This window comes from Hemiscyllium ocellatum, assembly GCF_020745735.1.
Source record: "Hemiscyllium ocellatum isolate sHemOce1 chromosome X unlocalized genomic scaffold, sHemOce1.pat.X.cur. SUPER_X_unloc_1, whole genome shotgun sequence".
Lineage (NCBI taxonomy): Eukaryota > Metazoa > Chordata > Chondrichthyes > Orectolobiformes > Hemiscylliidae > Hemiscyllium > Hemiscyllium ocellatum.
Genome location: NW_026867588.1, coordinates 36,599 through 54,995, shown reverse-complemented (window position 1 = coordinate 54,995; position 18,397 = coordinate 36,599). Strand labels below are relative to the sequence as shown.

General features: G+C 55.8%; 1 protein-coding gene across 1 annotated transcript; it reads right to left on the bottom strand.

The window, feature by feature from the left end:
- Window positions 1–955: 955 nt before the first annotated feature.
- Window positions 956–11,278, bottom strand: LOC132808919 (single-strand selective monofunctional uracil DNA glycosylase-like). Its single transcript, XM_060822337.1, has 3 exons — window positions 11,170–11,278; window positions 6,890–7,190; window positions 956–6,066 (listed from the first exon to the last, which is right to left on the bottom strand). The coding sequence occupies exons 2-3, from the start codon at window positions 7,148–7,150 to the stop codon at window positions 5,512–5,514; spliced, it is 816 nt and encodes a 271-aa protein (XP_060678320.1). The 5' UTR covers window positions 7,151–7,190; window positions 11,170–11,278; the 3' UTR covers window positions 956–5,511.
- Between the last annotated feature and the right edge of the window lie 7,119 nt (window positions 11,279–18,397).

Here is an 18,397-nt window from a genome sequence, read left to right as displayed (position 1 = left end):
GCAGCTCATTCCATACACGTACCACCCTCTGGGGGAAAACGTTGCCCCTTAGGTCTCTTTTATATCTTTCCCCTCTCACCCTAAACCTACCCCCCTCTAGTTCTGGACTCCCCCACCCCAGGGAAAAGGCTTTGCCTATTTATCCTATCCATGCCCCTCGTGATGTTATAAACCTCTATAAGGTCACCCCTCAGCCTCCGACGCTCCAGGGAAAACAGCCCCAGCCTGTCCAGCCTCTCCCTGTAGCTCAGATCCTCCAACCCTGGCAACATCCTTGTAAATCTTTTCTGAACCCTTTCAAGTTTCACAACATCTTTGTGATTGTGTGAGAGAGAGAGAGAGAGAGAGAGACAGACAGACAAACACACAAAGAGGGGGAGGGGGGGGAAGAGAAAGACGGACAGAGAGAGAGAGAGAGAGACAGATGGACAGGGGCGGGGAAAGAGAGAGAGAGAGAAAAAGAGACAGAAAAGACAGAGAGAGAGAAAGAAAGACAGACAGACAGAGAGGGAGAGAGAGAGAGAGAGAAAGAAAAAGACAGAAAAAGAAAGAGAGAGAGAGAGAGAGAGAGAGAGAGAGAGACGGACAGAGAGAGAGACAGAGAGAGACAGAGACAGAGACAGAAAGTCAGACAGAGAGGGAGAGACAGAGAAACGGACAGAGAGAGAGAGAGAAAGAAAGACAGAAAAGACAGACAGAGAGGGAAAGAGAGAGAGACGGACAGAGAGACAGAGACTTTACGGGCTGTTGCACGGGAACAGTAAGAGGCCATTCAGCCCGTCTCCTCTATCAGCCTCTTGCTCCTCCCTTCCCCCTCCCCTCTCACTCACCCCTCCCTGCCTAACTCGCCATTACAAACCCAGACAAAACCCGCGGCCCTACTGGTTAACCAGCCTCCCATCACGGGGAAAATAAGGCACCAAGTGTGCAGCCGTTAATTTGGCAGACGTGTCAATTTTCAGGCAAGACTGTGCGTTTATTATTTTTTTAAAAATCTGTACATGATTGTATTCTGGGGGGGGGGGGGGTACACACTCCCTCTCCCTCTCTCCCAGAAGGTAAGAAAACAGAGCCAGGCAGTTGGATCTAACAGAGAGGTTCTCACAGACATGGAGTACGCGGACGTTAGTCTGATCATTTCTCCCCCAAGTAGGGTTCCCATGGCTGTCCCTGTCAAACACTCCCAGGGACAGGGGCAGCACAGGGTTAGATACAGGGTAAAGCTCACTCTACACTGTCCCCCATCTCACACTCCCAGGGACAGGGGCAGCACGGGGTTAGATACAGGGTAAAGCTCACTCTACACTGTCCCCATCAAAAACTCCCAGGACAGGGACAGCACGGGGTTAGATACAGGGTAAAGCTCCCTCTACACTGTCCCCCATCAAACACTCCCAGGGACAGGGGCAGCATGGGGTTAGATACATGGTACAGCTCACTCTACACTGTCCCCATCAAAAACTCCCAGGGACAGGGGCAGCATGGGGTTAGATACAGGGTAAAGCTCACTCTACACTGTCCCCATCAAACACTCCCAGGGACAGGGGCAGCATGGGGTTAGATATAGGGTAAAGCTCACTCTACACTGTTACCCCCATCCCAGAGACAGGGGCAGCACGGGGTTAGATACAGAGTAAAGCTCCCTCTACACTGTCCCCCATCAAACACTCCCAGGGACAGGGACAGCACGGGGTTAGATACAGGGTAAAGCTCCCTCTACACTGTCCCCCCCATCCCAGAGACAGGGGCAGCATGGGGTTAGATATAGGGTAAAGCTCACTCTACACTGTTACCCCCATCCCAGGGACAGGGGCAGCACGGGGTTAGATATTGAGTAAAGCTCCCTCTACACTGTCCCCCCATCAAACACTCCCAGGGACAGGGACAGCACGGGGTTAGATACAGGGTAAAGCTCACTCTACACTGTCACCCCTATCCCAGGGACAGGGGCAGCACGGGGTTAGATCCAGGGTAAAGCTCACTCTACACTGTCCCCCCCATCAAACACTGCCAGGAAAGGGACAGCACGGGGTTAGATACACAGTAAAGCTCCCTCTACACTGTCCCCCCCCCATCCCAGAGACAGGGGCAGCACGGGGTTAGATATTGAGTAAAGCTCACTCTACACTGTCACCCCCATCAAACACTGCCAGGAAAGGGACAGCACGGGGTTAGATACAGAGTAAAGCTCCCTCTCCATCGTCCCATCAAACACTGCAGGGAGAGGGAGAGGCAGAGTAAAGTGTTTCGGAAGGAATAAGCTTATCCAGGTGAAATTTCTAAGGCTGAAAAGTAATTGGACATACGTTGAAATCTGACATGCTTGTAGTGAGACCTACTTCAGAGCAACATCTGTTCCCTCACCCTCTTGCAGGAGCATCGATATTGTATTCTTTCTCTCTCTCTCTCAACTCCCTCCCATCTGAGAGAGGTCAGAAATGGGGGGGTGGCGTGGCAGAGTTTATATAAAACTTGGAGATGAGGGGGGTATGAGCTCTTCCTGAGGGGAGGCTATCAATACAGTGAATCAGCTGAATCCAGTCCCTCCCCCGACACCAGAGGCTGAGTGGAAGATGAAGGACAAAGTTTTTACAATCAGCAAAGGATCGAGGGGTTGTAGGGATTGGGGAAGGTAAGTACAGCGAGCTCGATGGGCAGAATGGACTGCCCTTGCTCCCAGATCCCCTCAGCTTAATATCAGGAGGATAGCTTATCGACGGGCAGGATGCACACAGACACAGAGACACGCGTGCGCGAGCACACACACACACACACACGCACGCACACACACACACAGGGAGAGAGATATGCACAGAGACTGACACACAGATGTGCGCATACATACACACACAGACACACACACACATGGAAAGAGAGATATGCACACACAGACACGTGCTCACACACGTGCTTTCACACACAGGGAGAGAGATGTGCACAGAGACTGAGACACGCACATGTACACACACGTGCGCGCGCACACACACACAAATACAGAGATACACACATACAGGGGAGAGATATGCACAGACGGAGACATGGGCACACAGGCAGGCACAGAGACGCACACAGATACACACGCACACACACATAGATACAGACGCGCACACAGATAGATACAATACACGTGGATACACACGCGCACACACACAGATACAATACACGCGGATACACACGCGCACACACACACACAATACACGCGGATACACACGCGCGCACACACACACAATACACGCGGATACACACGCGCGCACACACACACACACACACACACACACACACAATACACGTGGATACACACGCGCACACACACAATACACGCGGATACACACGCGCGCACACACACACAATACACGCGGATACACACGCGCACACACACACTACACGCGGATACAGACGCACACACACACAGATACAATACACGCAGATACAGACGCGCACACAGATAGATACAATACACGCGGATACACACGCGCGCACACACAGATACAATACACGCGGATACACACGCGCACACAGATAGATACAATACACGCGGATACACACGCGCGCACACACAGATACAATACACGCGGATACACACGCGCACACACGCACATATACAATACACGCGGATACACACGCGCATACACACACACAGATACAATACACGCGGATACACACGCGCGCACACACACACAATACACGCGGATACAGACGCACACACACACATACAATACACGCAGATACAGACACGCACACAGATAGATACAATACACGCGGATACACACGCGCACACACACACAGATACAATACACGCGGATACACACGCGCACACACACACACAGATACAATACACGCGGATACACACGCGCGCACACACACACAATACACGCGGATACAGACGCACACACACACATACAATACACGCAGATACAGACACGCACACAGATAGATACAATACACGCGGATACACACGCGCACACACACACAGATACAATACACGCGGATACACAAGCGCGCACACACACAGATACAATACACGCGGATACACAAGCGCGCACACACACACAGATACAATACACGCGGATACACAAGCGCGCACACACACAGATACAATACACGCGGATACACATGCGCGCACACACACACAGATACAATACACGCGGATACACATGCGCGCACACACACACACAGATACAATACACGCGGATACACATGCGCGCGCACACACACACACACACAATACACGCGGATACAGACGCACACACACACAGATACAATACACGCGGATACACAAGCGCGCACACACACAGATACAATACACGCGGATACACATGCGCACACACACAGATACTATACACGTGGATACAGAGACACACAAACACACACACACACACACCTGCCTTTCTGCATTGTTATTTAGTTTAGTGTCAGTCACAAGGACCTTTCATTGAGCACCCGGGAGGTGAGAAACTATTTCCAAGCGAGTGTTGGTCACCACAGAGAACATGGGCGGGGGGTGGGGGGGGGGGGAGGGGAGGAGCGGTGTGGTCACTGATAAATGGGAATCAGGTAAAGAACCTGAGGTTCGCGGGGGGTTGCTGGTGGGGAGGGGGTGAGGTGAGGAGGAGAATTAGTTTCGACGACGGGGCGGTGGTGGGAGTTATTGCGATCCTGGGACCCGCTGCCCGAGAGTGGGAGGGGGTGGAGGGGGGGGGGTGGGGGAGGTGGGAAGCAGGGGAAGGGGAGTGGAGGTGGGGGTGGGAGTTGCAGAGTGGGGCAGTTTTGGATCAGTGTTTTTTTGGGGGGAAGTGGTGGGCAGTCAGTGGGTCAGGGTCAGAGGGAGGACTGGGGTTAAAGGTCGACAGCGACTGGGGCAGGGGTCACAGGTCAACGGGGGTCAGGAGGTCTCAAGGGGCTCTGTGGGGGGGGGGCAGAGGTTGTCGGGCGGGGAGGAGGAAGACAGAGGGTGGTCAGGGTTCAGCCGGGGGTCACGGTCGATGGTCAGTGGGGGCTGGGGTCAAAGGCCAGCGGGGTCAGGAGGAGAACAGGGTTCAGTTTGGGCATGGGGTCGGAGGTCGGCAGGAGGACAGGTTTCAGTTTGGGGATGAGGTCAAAGGTCAGGAGGAGAACAGGATCCAGCCAGGGGTTTGGGGGGGGATTCAGCAGGGGTCAGGTGGGGTCAGGGGTCAGCACGACACCAGGCTGAGGGTCAGCAGGGCATCGGGCTGTGGGTGGGGGCAGGGGTCGCGGGGGGGTCAGGGGTCAGCAGGGTACCGGGCTGTGGGAGGGGTCAGGGGTCGCCGGAGGGGTCAGCAGGACTGCGGGTGGGGGCAGGGGTCGCCGCTGGGTCAGGGGTCAGCAGGACACCGGGCTGCGGGTAGGCGCAGGGGTCGCCGGGGGGGTCAGGGGTCAGCAGGGCACCGGACTGTGGGTGGGGGCAGGGGTCGCCGGGGGGGTCAGGGGTCAGCAGGGCACCGGGCTGTGGGAGGGGGCAGGGGTCACCGGGGGTCAGGGGTCAGCAGGAGGTCAGGGGTCGGCAGGGCTCTCCAGCAGCTGGGCGATCCCCAGCTCCCGCAGCACGGTGGTGGCCACTTCCTGCCATCCCCGGTTGGCTCTGGCGTTGCGGGGCGAGGGGTGGGGGAGGACCGCCACCCGGATGGGGGCCCCAGACCCGGCCAGCGCCCGCCGGGCCCTCTGCTCGGCCAGCCGGCCGACGGCGAGCACGGTGCTGACCCCCAGCAGCTGGGCCGCCCTGGCCAGGGAGTCACCGCAGCACTCCAGCAGCTCCTCCCGGGGCCCCGCCGGCAGCTCGGCCGGGGTCAGGTTGCGCCCGGAGGGGCCCAGGAAGGCCAGCGGGCAGAGGTTGTGGACGAAGCAGTGGCGGAAGAGCGAGGCGGGTCCCGGGGGCCCGCACAGCGACCGGAACAGGCCCCAGAAGCGGGCGCCGCTCACCTCCGAGCGGGCGCAGCCCAGACCCAGCACCGGCCGCCGGGGGTGCTCCCGAGGGGGGCGCGAGACGGAAGCCAGCTCAGGACCCAGGCCCAGCCAGTCCCGGACGCTCTCCAGCTCCCCGAACGGAACCTGCAGGGGAGGGGGTAGGGGGGGTGGGGGAAAACAGAGAAGGCGAGTGAGCAGTCAGGGTGTGACGGGACAGAGAGAGGTGGGGGGGGGGGGAAGGAGACAGGACGGCGAGAGGGGGGAAGGAGGCGAGAGGGGGGAGGGAGACGAGATGAGACGAGACGGCCAGAGGGGGAAGGGAGACGAGACGGCGAGCGGGGGGAAGGAGACAGTGAGGGGGGGAAGGAGACAGTGAGGGGGGGAAGGAGACAGTGAGGGGGGGAAGGAGACAGTGAGGGGGGGAAGGAGACAGTGAGGGGGGGAAGGAGACAGTGAGGGGGGGAAGGAGACAGTGAGGGGGAAAGGGAGACAAGACGAGACGGCGAGAGGGGGGAAGGAGACGAGAGGGGGGAAGGAGGCGAGAGGGTGAGGGGGGGAAGGAGGCGAGGGGGGGGGAAGGAGGCGAGGGGGCGAGAGGGGGGGAAGGAGGCGAGAGGGGGGGAAGGAGGCGAGGGGGGGGAAGGAGGCGAGGGGGGGGAAGGAGGCGAGGGGGGGGGAAGGAGGCGAGAGGGGGGGAAGGAGGCGAGAGGGTGAGGGGGGGAAGGAGGCGAGGGGGCGAGAGGGGGGGAAGGAGGCGACGGGGGGGAAGGAGGCGAGAGGGGGGAAGGGAGACAAGACGAGACGGCGAGAGGGGGGAAGGAGACGAGACGGCGAGAGGGGGTGGGAGAGACAGCGAGAGGGGGGAGGAGGGTGGGGGACAGACAGCGAGGAGGGGAGAATGTGCGAGCGAGCGGGTGACGGTGTGTGTGTGTGTCGGACGGGAGAGCGCGCGGGAACCACGACTCACCCCGGTCTGCACCATGCCGAAGGGTCCGGGATTCATTCCCAGGATCAGCACCTCCTTGGGGGAGCAGCAGTAACGCTCCACGTAGGCGCGGTGCGGTTCCCAGGCGTACTCCAGGGGATTGTAGATGTAGCTGACGGGAGCCGGGAATTCTATCCCCTTCAGCCTGGCGTTCAGATCCAGCTCCTCCTGCAGGAATCTCCCGGCCAGACCCTCCGGCAATCCATCCCCGCCGAACGGATCAGGTTCCACCAGGGACTCCATCCAACGAAAACTTCGGGAACTGTCACCCCGAGGTCACATGCTGGAGGTGGGGGAAGAGAGAGAGAGAGAGACTGAGATAACAGGGACACACAGAGGCAGGGAGAGGGCGACACGGGGGAGAGAGAGATGGGGGAGGGGGGACAGAGAGAGAGAGAGAGAGAGAGACAGGGAGCAGGAAGAGAGAGAGACAGGGAGGGGGAAGAGAGCGAGAGAGACAGGGAGGGGGAAGAGAGAGAGAGAGAGACAGGGAGGGGGAAGAGAGAGAGACAGGGAGGGAGGGGGAAGAGAGAGAGAGAGAGACAGGGAGGGGGAAGAGAGAGAGAGAGAGACAGAGAGGGGGAAGAGAGAGAGACAGGGAGGGGGAAGAGAGAGAGAGAGAGAGACAGGGAGGGGGAAGAGAGAGAGAGAGAGAGAGAGAGACAGGGAGGGGGAAGAGAGAGAGAGAGAGGAGGGGGGGAAGAGAGAGAGAGAGAGAGACGGGGGGGGTAAAAAAGAGAGAGAGAGAGACACGGGGGGGGAGGGAGAGAGAGAGAAAGATGGGCGGGGGAGAGAGATGGGGGGGGGAGGCCAAGAGAGAGAGACACACACCCCCACCCCCTTCCTAAAATACACACTCCCGCCCACTAACCAGCACGAGACCCCAATAACCAGCCAGAGACCCCAATATCCAGCACGAGACCCCAATATCCAGCACGAGACCCCAATATCCAGCACGAGACCCCAATATCCAGCATGAGACCCCAATATCCAGCCCGAGACCCCAATATCGAGCACGAGACCCCAATATCCAGCAAGAGACCCCAATAACCAGCCGGGGACCCCAATAACCAGCACGAGACCCCAATATCCAGCACGAAACCCCAATATCCAGCCAGGGACCCCAATAACCAGCCAGGGACCCCAATATCCAGCCCGAGACCCCAATATCGAGCACGAGACCCCAATATCGAGCACGAGACCCCAATATCGAGCACGAGACCCCAATATCCAGCAAGAGACCCCAATAACCAGCCGGGGACCCCAATAACCAGCACGAGACCCCAATATCCAGCACGAGACCCCAATATCCAGCACGAGACCCCAATATCCAGCCAGAGACCCCAATAACCAGCCAGAGACCCCAATAACCAGCCAGAGACCCCAATATCCAGCATGAGACCCCAATATCCAGCCCGAGACCCCAATATTCCAGCCCGAGACCCCATTATCGAGCACGAGACTCCAATATCCAGCACGAGACCCCAATATCCAGCAAGAGACCCCAATAACCAGCCGGGGACCCCAATAACCAGCACGAGACCCCAATATCCAGCACGAGACCCCAATAACCAGCCAGGGACCCAAATAACCAGCACGAGACCCCAATAACCAGCCAGAGACCCCAATTTCCAGCACGAGACCCCAATAACCAGCACGAGACCCCAATAACCAGCCAGAGACCCCAATTTCCAGCACAAGACCCCAATATCCAGCAAGAGACCCCAATAACCAGCAAGAGACCCCAATATCCAACCCGAGACTCCAATATCCAGCCCGAGACTCCAATATCCAGCCCGAGACTCCAATATCCAGCCCGAGACCCCATTAACCTGCCAAGGACCCCAATATCCAGCACGAGACCCCAATATCCAGCTGGGGACCCCAATATCCAGCAGGAGACCCTAATAACCAGCAAGAGACCCCAATATCCAGCAAGAGACCCCAATATCCAGCAGGAGACCACAATATCCAGCAGGAGACCCCAATATCCAGCCAGGGACCCCAATAACCAGCCAGGGACCCCAATAACCAGCCAGGGACCCCAATATCCAGCAAGGGACCCCAATAACCAGCCAGGGACCCCAATAACCAGCAGGGGACCCCAATATCCAGCAGGGGACCCCAATATCCAGCAGGGGACCCCAATATCCAGCTAGGGACCCCAATATCCAGCAAGAGACCCCAATATCCAGCAGGGGACCCCAATATCCAGCAGGGGACCCCAATATCCAGCCAGGGACCCCAATATCCAGCAAGAGACCCCAATATCCAGCAAGAGACCCCAATAACCAACAAGAGACCCCAATATCCAGCCAGGGACCCCAATAACCAGCAGGAGACCCCAATATCCAGCCAGGGACCCCAATAACCAGCAGGAGACCCCAATATCCAGCCAGGGACCCCAATAACCAACAGGAGACCCCAATATCCAGCCAGGGACCCCAATAACCAACAGAAGACCCCAATATCCAGCCAGAGACCCCAATATCCAGCCAGAGACCCCACTATCCAGCCAGAGACCCCAATAACAAACCGGAGCCCCCAATAACCAGCAAGAGACCCCAATAACCAGCAAGAAACCCCAATATCCAGCAAGAGACCCCAATATCCAGCCAGGGACCCCAATATCCAGCCAGAGACCCCAATATCCAGCCAGAGACCCCAATATCCAGCCCGAGACCCCATTAACCTGCCAAGGACCCCAATATCCAGCACGAGACCCCAATATCCAGCAGGGGACCCCAATATCCAGCCAGAGACCCCAATAACCAACAGAAGACCCCAATATCCAGCAAGAGACCCTAATAACCAGCAAGAGACCCCAATATCCAGCAAGGGACCCCAATAACCAGCCAGGGACCCCAATAACCAGCCAGGGACCCCAATAACCAGCAGGGGACCCCAATAACCAGCCAGAGACCCCAATAACCAGCAAGAGACCCCAATAACCAGCAAGAGACCCCAATATCCAGCAAGAACCCCAATATCCAGCAGGGGACCCCAATATCCAGCTAGGGACCCCAATAACCAGCAAGAAACCCCAATATCCAGCCAGAGACCCCAATAACCAGCTAGGGACCCCAATATCCAACCAGGGACCCCAATATCCAGCAGGAGACCCCAATAACCAGCAGGAGACCCCAATAACCAGCAGAAGACCCCAATATCCAGCCAGGGACCCCAATATCCAGCCAGAGACCCCAATAACCAGCAGGAAACCCCAATAACCAACAAGAGACCCCAATATCCAGCCAGGGACCCCAATAACCAGCAGGAGACCCCAATATCCAGCCAGGGACCCCAATATCCAGCCAGGGACCCCAATACCCAGCAGGAGACCCCAATATCCAGCCAGGGACCCCAACATCCAGCCAGTGACCCCACTATCCAGCCAGAGACCCCAATAACCAGCTAGGGACCCCAATATCCAGCCAGGGACCTAAATATCCAGCAAGAGACCCCAATATCCAGCAAGAGACCCCAATATCCAGCAGGAGACCCCAATATCCAGCCAGGGACCCCAATAACCAGCAAGAAACCCCAATATCCAGCAAGGGACCCCAATATCCAGCAAGGGACCCCAATATCCAGCCAGGGACCCCAATAACCAGCAAGAAACCCCAATATCCAGCCAGGGACCCCAATATCCAGCAGGAGACCCCAATATCCAGCAAGGGACCCCAATATCCAGCAAGGGACCCCAATATCCAGCAGGAGACCCCAATAACCAGCCAGGGACCCCAATATCCAGCAGGGGACCCCAATATCCAGCAGGAGACCCCAATAACCAGCAAGAAACCCCAATATCCAGCAGGAGACCCCAATATCCAGCAGAAGACCCCAATAACCAGCCAGGGACCCCAATATCCAGCAGGAGACCCCAATATCCAGCAAGGGACCCCAATATCCAGCAGGGGACCCCAATAACCAGCAAGAAACCCCAATATCCAGCAGGAGACCCCAATATCCAGCCAGGGACCCCAATATCCAGCAGGGGACCCCAATATCCAGCAGGGGACCCCAATATCCAGCAGGAGACCCCAATATCCAGCCAGGGACCCCAATAACCAGCTAGGGACCCCAATATCCAACCAGGGACCCCAATATCCAGCCAGAAACCCCAATATCCAGCAGGAGACCCCAATAACCAGCCAGGGACCCCAATATCCAGCAGGAGACCCCAATATCCAGCCAGAGACCCCAATTGTCATTAAAAGCACCCAGTACACACCCAGCCACCCCAGGCGGACGGTAAGCACCTTAACACGTTGCAAATAACGACCCAAAATCCCCAGAGCGCGCTTCCAACCCGAGGAAACCTCAGCAAACACCACCCGGGCCTAGCTCGCACCGCGAAGCCTGCCTCGCGCAGTGCCCGCCGGGAGTTGTAGTCCCGGGGCCGCCGGGAGTTGTAGTCTTCGCCGTGAAAGGGCGGGCCGTCTGCGCAGGCGCAGAGCCCCGGGGTGGTTTTTTTTCTCTCTCTCACCGTCCCTCAAAAGCAGGAGCAGCCGGGACATGCGCCGTGTCGGCTGGCGGCGCGGACTACAACTCCCGGCGGGCCGAGCGGCGGCGCAGGCGCGTTGCCACACACTCTTTGCAACAGCAGCGCCGCCGGCGGCGGGGAGGGGAAGGGGCAGGCTGGGATGGGAAATCCAGGTGAGTGAGAGTTTAGTCCAGGTGAGAGTGAGTTTAGTCCAGGTGAGAGTGAGTTTAGTCCAGGTGAGTGAGAGTTTAGACCAGGTGAGGGTGAGTTTAGTCCAGGTGAGAGTGAATTTAGACCAGGTGAGATAGTGTTTAGTCCAGATGAGTGAGAGTTTAGTCCAGGTGAGTGCGAGTTTAGACCATGTGTGAGTGAGTTTAGTCCAAGTGTGAGTGAGGTTAGAACAGGTGAGTGTGAGTTTAGTCCAGGTGTGAATGAGTTTAGACCATGTGTGAGTGAGTTTAGTCCAAGTGTGAGTGAGTTTAGACCATGTGAGTGAGAGTTTAGTCCAGGTGAGGGTGAGTTTAGACCAGGTGAGAGAATTTAGACCCGGTGTGAGTGAGTTTAGACCAGGTGAGGGTGAGTTTAGACCAGGGGAGAGTGAGTTGAGTCCAGGTGAGAGTGAGTTGAGTCCAGGTGAGAGTGAGTTGAGTCCAGGTGAGTGTGAGTTTAGACCCGGTGAGAGTGAGTTTAGTCCAGGTGAGAGTGAGTTTAGACCAGGTGTGAGTGAGCTTAGACCAGGTGAGAGTGAGTTTAGACCAGGTGAGAGTGAGTTTAGTCCAGGGGAGAGTGAGTTTAGACCAGGGGAGAGTGAGTTGAGTCCAGGTGAGAGTGAGTTTAGTCCAGGTGACAGTAACTTTAGTCCAGGTGAGTGTGAGTTTAGACCAGGTGAGTGTGAGTTTAGTCCAGGTGAGAGTGAGTTTAAACCAGGTGAGAGTAACTTTAGTCCAGGTGAGAGTGAGAGTTTAGTCCTGGTGAGAGTGAGTTTAGTCCAGGTGTGAGAGAATTCAGTCCAGGTGTGAGTGAGTTTAGACCAGGTGTGAGTGAGTTTAGTCCAGGTGAGAGTGAATTTAGACCAGGGGAGAGTGAGTTTAGACCAGGGGAGAGTGAGTTTAGCTGAAAATGTGGTGCTGGAAGAGCACAGCATTTCAGGCAGCATCCAAGGAGCAGCAAAATCGACGTTTCGGGCAAAAGCCCTTCATCAGGAATAAAGGCAGTGAGCCTGAAGGGTGGAGCGATAAGCGAGAGGAGGGTGGGGGTGGGGAGAAAGTAACATAGAGTACAATAGGTAAGTGGGGGGGGGGATGAATGTGATAGGTCAGGGAGGAAAGGGTGGAGTGGATAGGTGGGAAAGGAGCTAGGCAGGTAGGACAAGTCCGGACAAGTCATGGGGACAGTGCTGAGCTGGAGGTTTGGAGCTCGGGTGAGGTGGGGGAAGGGGAAATGAGGAAACTGTTGAAGTCCACATTGATGCCCTGGGGTTGAAGTGTTCCAAGGCGGAAGATGAGGCGTTCTTCCTCCAGGCGTCGGGTGGTGAGGGAGCGGCGGTGAAGGAGGCCCAGGACCTCCATGTCCTCGACAGAGTGGGAGGGGGAGTTGAAATGTTGGGCCACGGGGCGGTGTGGTTGATTGGTGCGGGTGTCCCAGGTGAGTGTGTGCTTAGACCACGTAAGAGTGAGTTTAGACCAGGTGTGAGTGAATTTAGACCAAGTGAGAGTGAGTTTAGACCGGGTAAGTGTGAGTTGAGTCCAGGTGAGTGTGTGTTTAGACCGGGTGAGTGTGAGTATAGACCAGGTGAGTGTGTTTTAGACCAGGTGAGTGTGAGTTTAGACCAGGTGTGAGTGAGTTGAGATCAGGTGAGTGTGTGTTTTAGACCAGGTGAGTGTGAGTTTAGACCAGGTGAGTGTGAGTTTAGACCAGGTGTGAGTGAGTTGAGATCAGGTGAGTGTGTGTTTTGGACCAGGTGAGTGTGAGTTTAGACCGGGTGAGTGTGTGTTTAGACGGGTGTGAGTGTGAGTTTAGACGGGTGTGAGTGTGAGTTTAGACCGGGTGAGTGTGAGTTTAGACCGGGTGAGAGTGTGGTTTAGACCGGGTGAGAGTGTGTTTAGACCAGGTGAGTGTGAGTTTAGACCGGGTGAGTGTGAGTTTAGACCGGGTGTGAGTGTGTGTTTAGACCGGGTGAGTGTGAGTTTAGACCGGGTGAGTGTGTGTTTAGACCGGGTGAGTGTGAGTATAGACCAGGTGAGTGTGTTTTAGACCGGGTGTGTGTGAGTTTAGACCGGGTGTGTGTGAGTTTAGACCGGGTGTGAGTGTGAGTTTAGACCGGGTGTGAGTGTGAGTTTAGACCGGGTGTGTGTGAGTTTAGACCGGGTGAGTGTGAGTTTAGACCGGGTGTGAGTGTGAGTATAGACCAGGTGAGTGTGTTTTAGACCGGGTGTGTGTGAGTTTAGACCGGGTGTGTGTGAGTTTAGACCGGGTGTGAGTGTGAGTTTAGACCGGGTGTGAGTGTGAGTTTAGACCGGGTGTGTGTGAGTTTAGACCGGGTGAGTGTGAGTTTAGACCGGGTGTGAGTGTGTGTGTAGACCGGGTGTGAGTGTGAGTTTAGACCGGGTGTGAGTGAGTTTAGACCGGGTGTGAGTGTGAGTTTAGACCGGGTGAGTGTGAGTTTAGACCGGGTGAGTGTGAGTTTAGACCGGGTGTGAGTGTGTGTGTAGATGAAGAGGGAAATGTTAAGCTGGAGAGAAGCTTTGTAAAACATGCAACGGTTCATAAAAGACTTGGTCATAGAGACGTACAGCACGGAAACAGACCCTTCGGCCCGACCCGTCCGTGCTGGCCCAGATATCCCTAACCTAACCCAGTCCCCATTCCCCCAGCACTTGGCCCCATCTCCCTCTAAACCCTTCCTGTTCCTGTCCCCCACCCACCTTTTAAATGCTGTCATTGTACCAGCCCCCACCCACTTCTGCTGGCAGCTCCTCCCACACACGCACCACCCTCTGGGGGGGAAAAAGTTGCCCCTCGGGTCCCTTTCCCCCCCTCTCACCTTAAACCTACCCCCCTCTAGTTCTGGACTCCCCCCACCCCAGGGGGGAAAAGACCTTGTCTATTTACCCCACCCCCTCGTGATGTTATAAACCTCTATAAGGTCACCCCCTCAGCCTCCGACGCTCCAGGGAAAACAGCCCCAGCCTGTCCAGCCTCTCCCTGTAGCTCAAACCCTCCGACCCTGGCAACGTGCTGCCCCTCGGTGGTTTTGTCAAAATGCAACCCTTCGTGTTTATCCGAGTTAAACTCCATCTGCCGCTCCTCAGCCCATTGACCGGACGGATTGAGATCCCTTTGTGATCTGAGACAACCCCTTGTCTGTCCAACGCACCACATTCAAATAGTTTATATATAAATGAGGAAAAGCAGAGGACCCAGCGACACTCCACTGGTCACAGGCCTCCAGTCTGAAACGCAACCCTTCCCCATCACCCCTTCACGGCTGGCAATGCACCTTAGACAGTTCAGACAAGGTTCACACACTCCCACACACTCCCACACACTCTCACACACTCTCTCACACTCTCTCACACTCTCTCACACTCTCTCACACACTCTCACACTCCCACACACTCTCACACACTCTCACACACTCTCACACACTCTCTCACACTCTCACACACTCTCTCACACTCTCTCACACTCTCTCACACTCCCACACACTCTCACACACTCTCACACACTCTCACACACTCTCACACACTCTCACACACTCTCACACACTCCCACACACTCTCTCACAGTCCCACACACTCTCTCACAGTCTCACACACTCCCACACACTCCCACACACTCCCACACACTCTCACACACTCCCACACACTCCCACACACTCTCACACACTCCCACACACTCCCACACACTCCCACACACTCCCACACACTCTCACACACTCTCACACACTCTCACACTCTCTCTCACACTCCCACACACTCCCACACACTCTCACACTCTCTCTCACACTCCCACACACTCCCACACACTCCCACACACTCTCACACACTCTCACACACTCTCACACACTCTCTCACACTCTCACACACTCTCACACACTCTCTCACACTCCCACACGCTCTCACACGCTCCCACACGCTCACACACGCTCCCACACGCTCCCACACACTCTCTCACACACACTCTCACACACTCTCACACACTCTCACACGCTCCCACACGCTCCCACACACTCCCTCACTCTCTCACACGCTCCCACACGCTCCCACACACTCTCACACACTCTCACACACTCTCACACACTCCCACACACTCTCACACACTCCCACACACTCTCACACACTCTCACACACTCCCTCACACTCTCACACTCTCTCTCACACTCCCACACACTCCCACACACTCCCACACACTCCCACACACTCCCACACACTCTCACACACTCCCACACACTCCCACACACTCTCACACACTCTCACACTCTCTCTCACACTCCCACACACTCTCACACTCTCTCTCACACTCCCACACACTCCCACACGCTCCCACACACTCCCTCACTCTCTCACACGCTCCCACACGCTCCCACACACTCTCACACACTCTCACACACTCTCACACACTCTCACACACTCTCACACACTCTCACACACTCCCACACACTCTCACACACTCCCACACACTCTCACACACTCCCTCACACTCCCACACACTCCCACACACTCCCACACACTCCCACACACTCTCACACACTCTCACACACTCCCACACACTCCCACACACTCTCACACACTCTCACACTCTCTCTCACACTCCCACACACTCTCACACTCTCTCTCACACTCCCACACACTCCCACACACTCCCACACACTCTCACACACTCTCACACACTCTCACACACTCCCACACACTCCCACACACTCCCACACACTCTCTCACACTCCCACACACTCCCACACACTCCCACACACTCCCACACACTCTCACACACTCTCACACACTCTCACACACACACTCTCACACACTCCCACACACTCCCACACACTCTCACACACTCTCACACACTCTCACACACTCCCACACACTCTCTCACACTCTCTCACACACACATTCACACACTCCCACACACTCCCACACACTCTCACACGCTCCCACACGCTCCCACACGCTCCCACACACTCCCACACACTCTCTCACACTCTCTCACACACTCCCACACACTCCCACACACTCCCACACACTCCCTCACACTCTCTCACAGTCTCACACACTCTCTCACACTCTCTCACACTCCCACACACTCTCACACACTCTCACACACTCCCACACACACTCTCACACACACTCTCACACACTCTCACACACTCTCACACACTCTCACACACTCTCACACACTCCCACACACTCTCACACACTCTCACACACTCCCACACACTCTCTCACACTCTCTCACACACACATTCACACACTCCCACACACTCCCACACACTCCCACACACTCCCACACACTCTCTCACACTCTCTCACACACACATTCACACACTCCCACACACTCCCACACACTCCCACACACTCCCACACACTCCCACACGCTCTCACACGCTCTCACACGCTCTCACACTCTCTCACACTCCCACACACTCTCACACACACTCCCTGGAATAGAGATTGGCGGGAGGTGGGGGGGAAGGGTAGGCAAATGAGGGAAAGGTCAGGCAGACGAGGGTTTGGAAAATTAACAGTCTCCTCTGAGTGATGTTAATAAGATCCCCAGGGCGGCTCTGACGAGAGGCACACCAACTCCCCGTGTTGTCAAAAACTCACTTCCCCTTGTCATCCCCACACCACCCTCCGGCACACGCAATCACTCTCTCACACACACTCACACACTCCCACACACACTCCCACACACACTCCCACACACTCTCATACACTCCCATACACTCCCACACACTCCCACACACTCTCACACACTCCCACACACTCCCACACGCTCCCACACGCTCACACACACTCTCACACACTCTCTCACACACTCCCACACACTCTCTCACACACTCCCACACACTCTCACACACTCCCACACACTCCCACACGCTCCCACACGCTCTCACACGCTCTCACACGCTCTCACATACTCTCACACTCCCACACTCTCTCTCACACTCCCACACGCTCCCACACGCTCTCACACGCTCCCACACACACTCTCTCACACTCTCTCACACTCTCTCACACTCTCTCACACTCTCTCACACTCTCACACACTCTCACACACTCTCACACACTCCCTCACACTCTCTCTCACACACTCTCACACACTGTCACACAATCACTCCCACACAATCACTCCCACTCTCACACACTCTCACACATATATTCACACACACATACACCCACATTCTCTCACACACATTCACACACTCATACACACATACACCCACATTCGCACACACGCACATAGACATATACACACATTCACACACTCACATGCACATACACACACTCACATACATACACCCACATTCACACACACACCCACATTTGCACACTCACACACATTCACACACTCACACTCACACATACACCCACATTTGCACACTCACACACACACTCACATACATGCACACACACTCACATAGACACACACACACACTCACATACACACACATTCACACATACATATAACACACACACACATACATTCACACACACACATTCACACATTTGCACATGCACACACACATACCCACACACTTACACATACATGCACATTCACACATACACTCAGACACACACTCAAACACACACACGCATACTCACACATGTATATTCACACACCCATGTACATATACTCTTGCACACACATCCACGTGCACGCAAATTCACATGCACACACACAGTCATACACACGTGCACACTCACACACATCCCACACTCACTTGCACACACACATGCTCTATCACACTCCTGCACACAACACACGCTATCACACTCTCACAC

What these genes read in the sequence shown, in the direction of transcription:
- LOC132808919 (XM_060822337.1), bottom strand. Translation starts at nt 7,150, where the DNA reads ATGGAGTCCCTGGTGGAACCTGATCCGTTCGGCGGGGATGGATTGCCG. An exon ending in TCGGCATGGTGCAGACCGGG is followed by an intron (nt 6,067 to 6,889) that starts GTGAGTCGTGGT and finishes CCTCCCCTGCAG; the next exon opens with GTTCCGTTCGGGGAGCTGGA.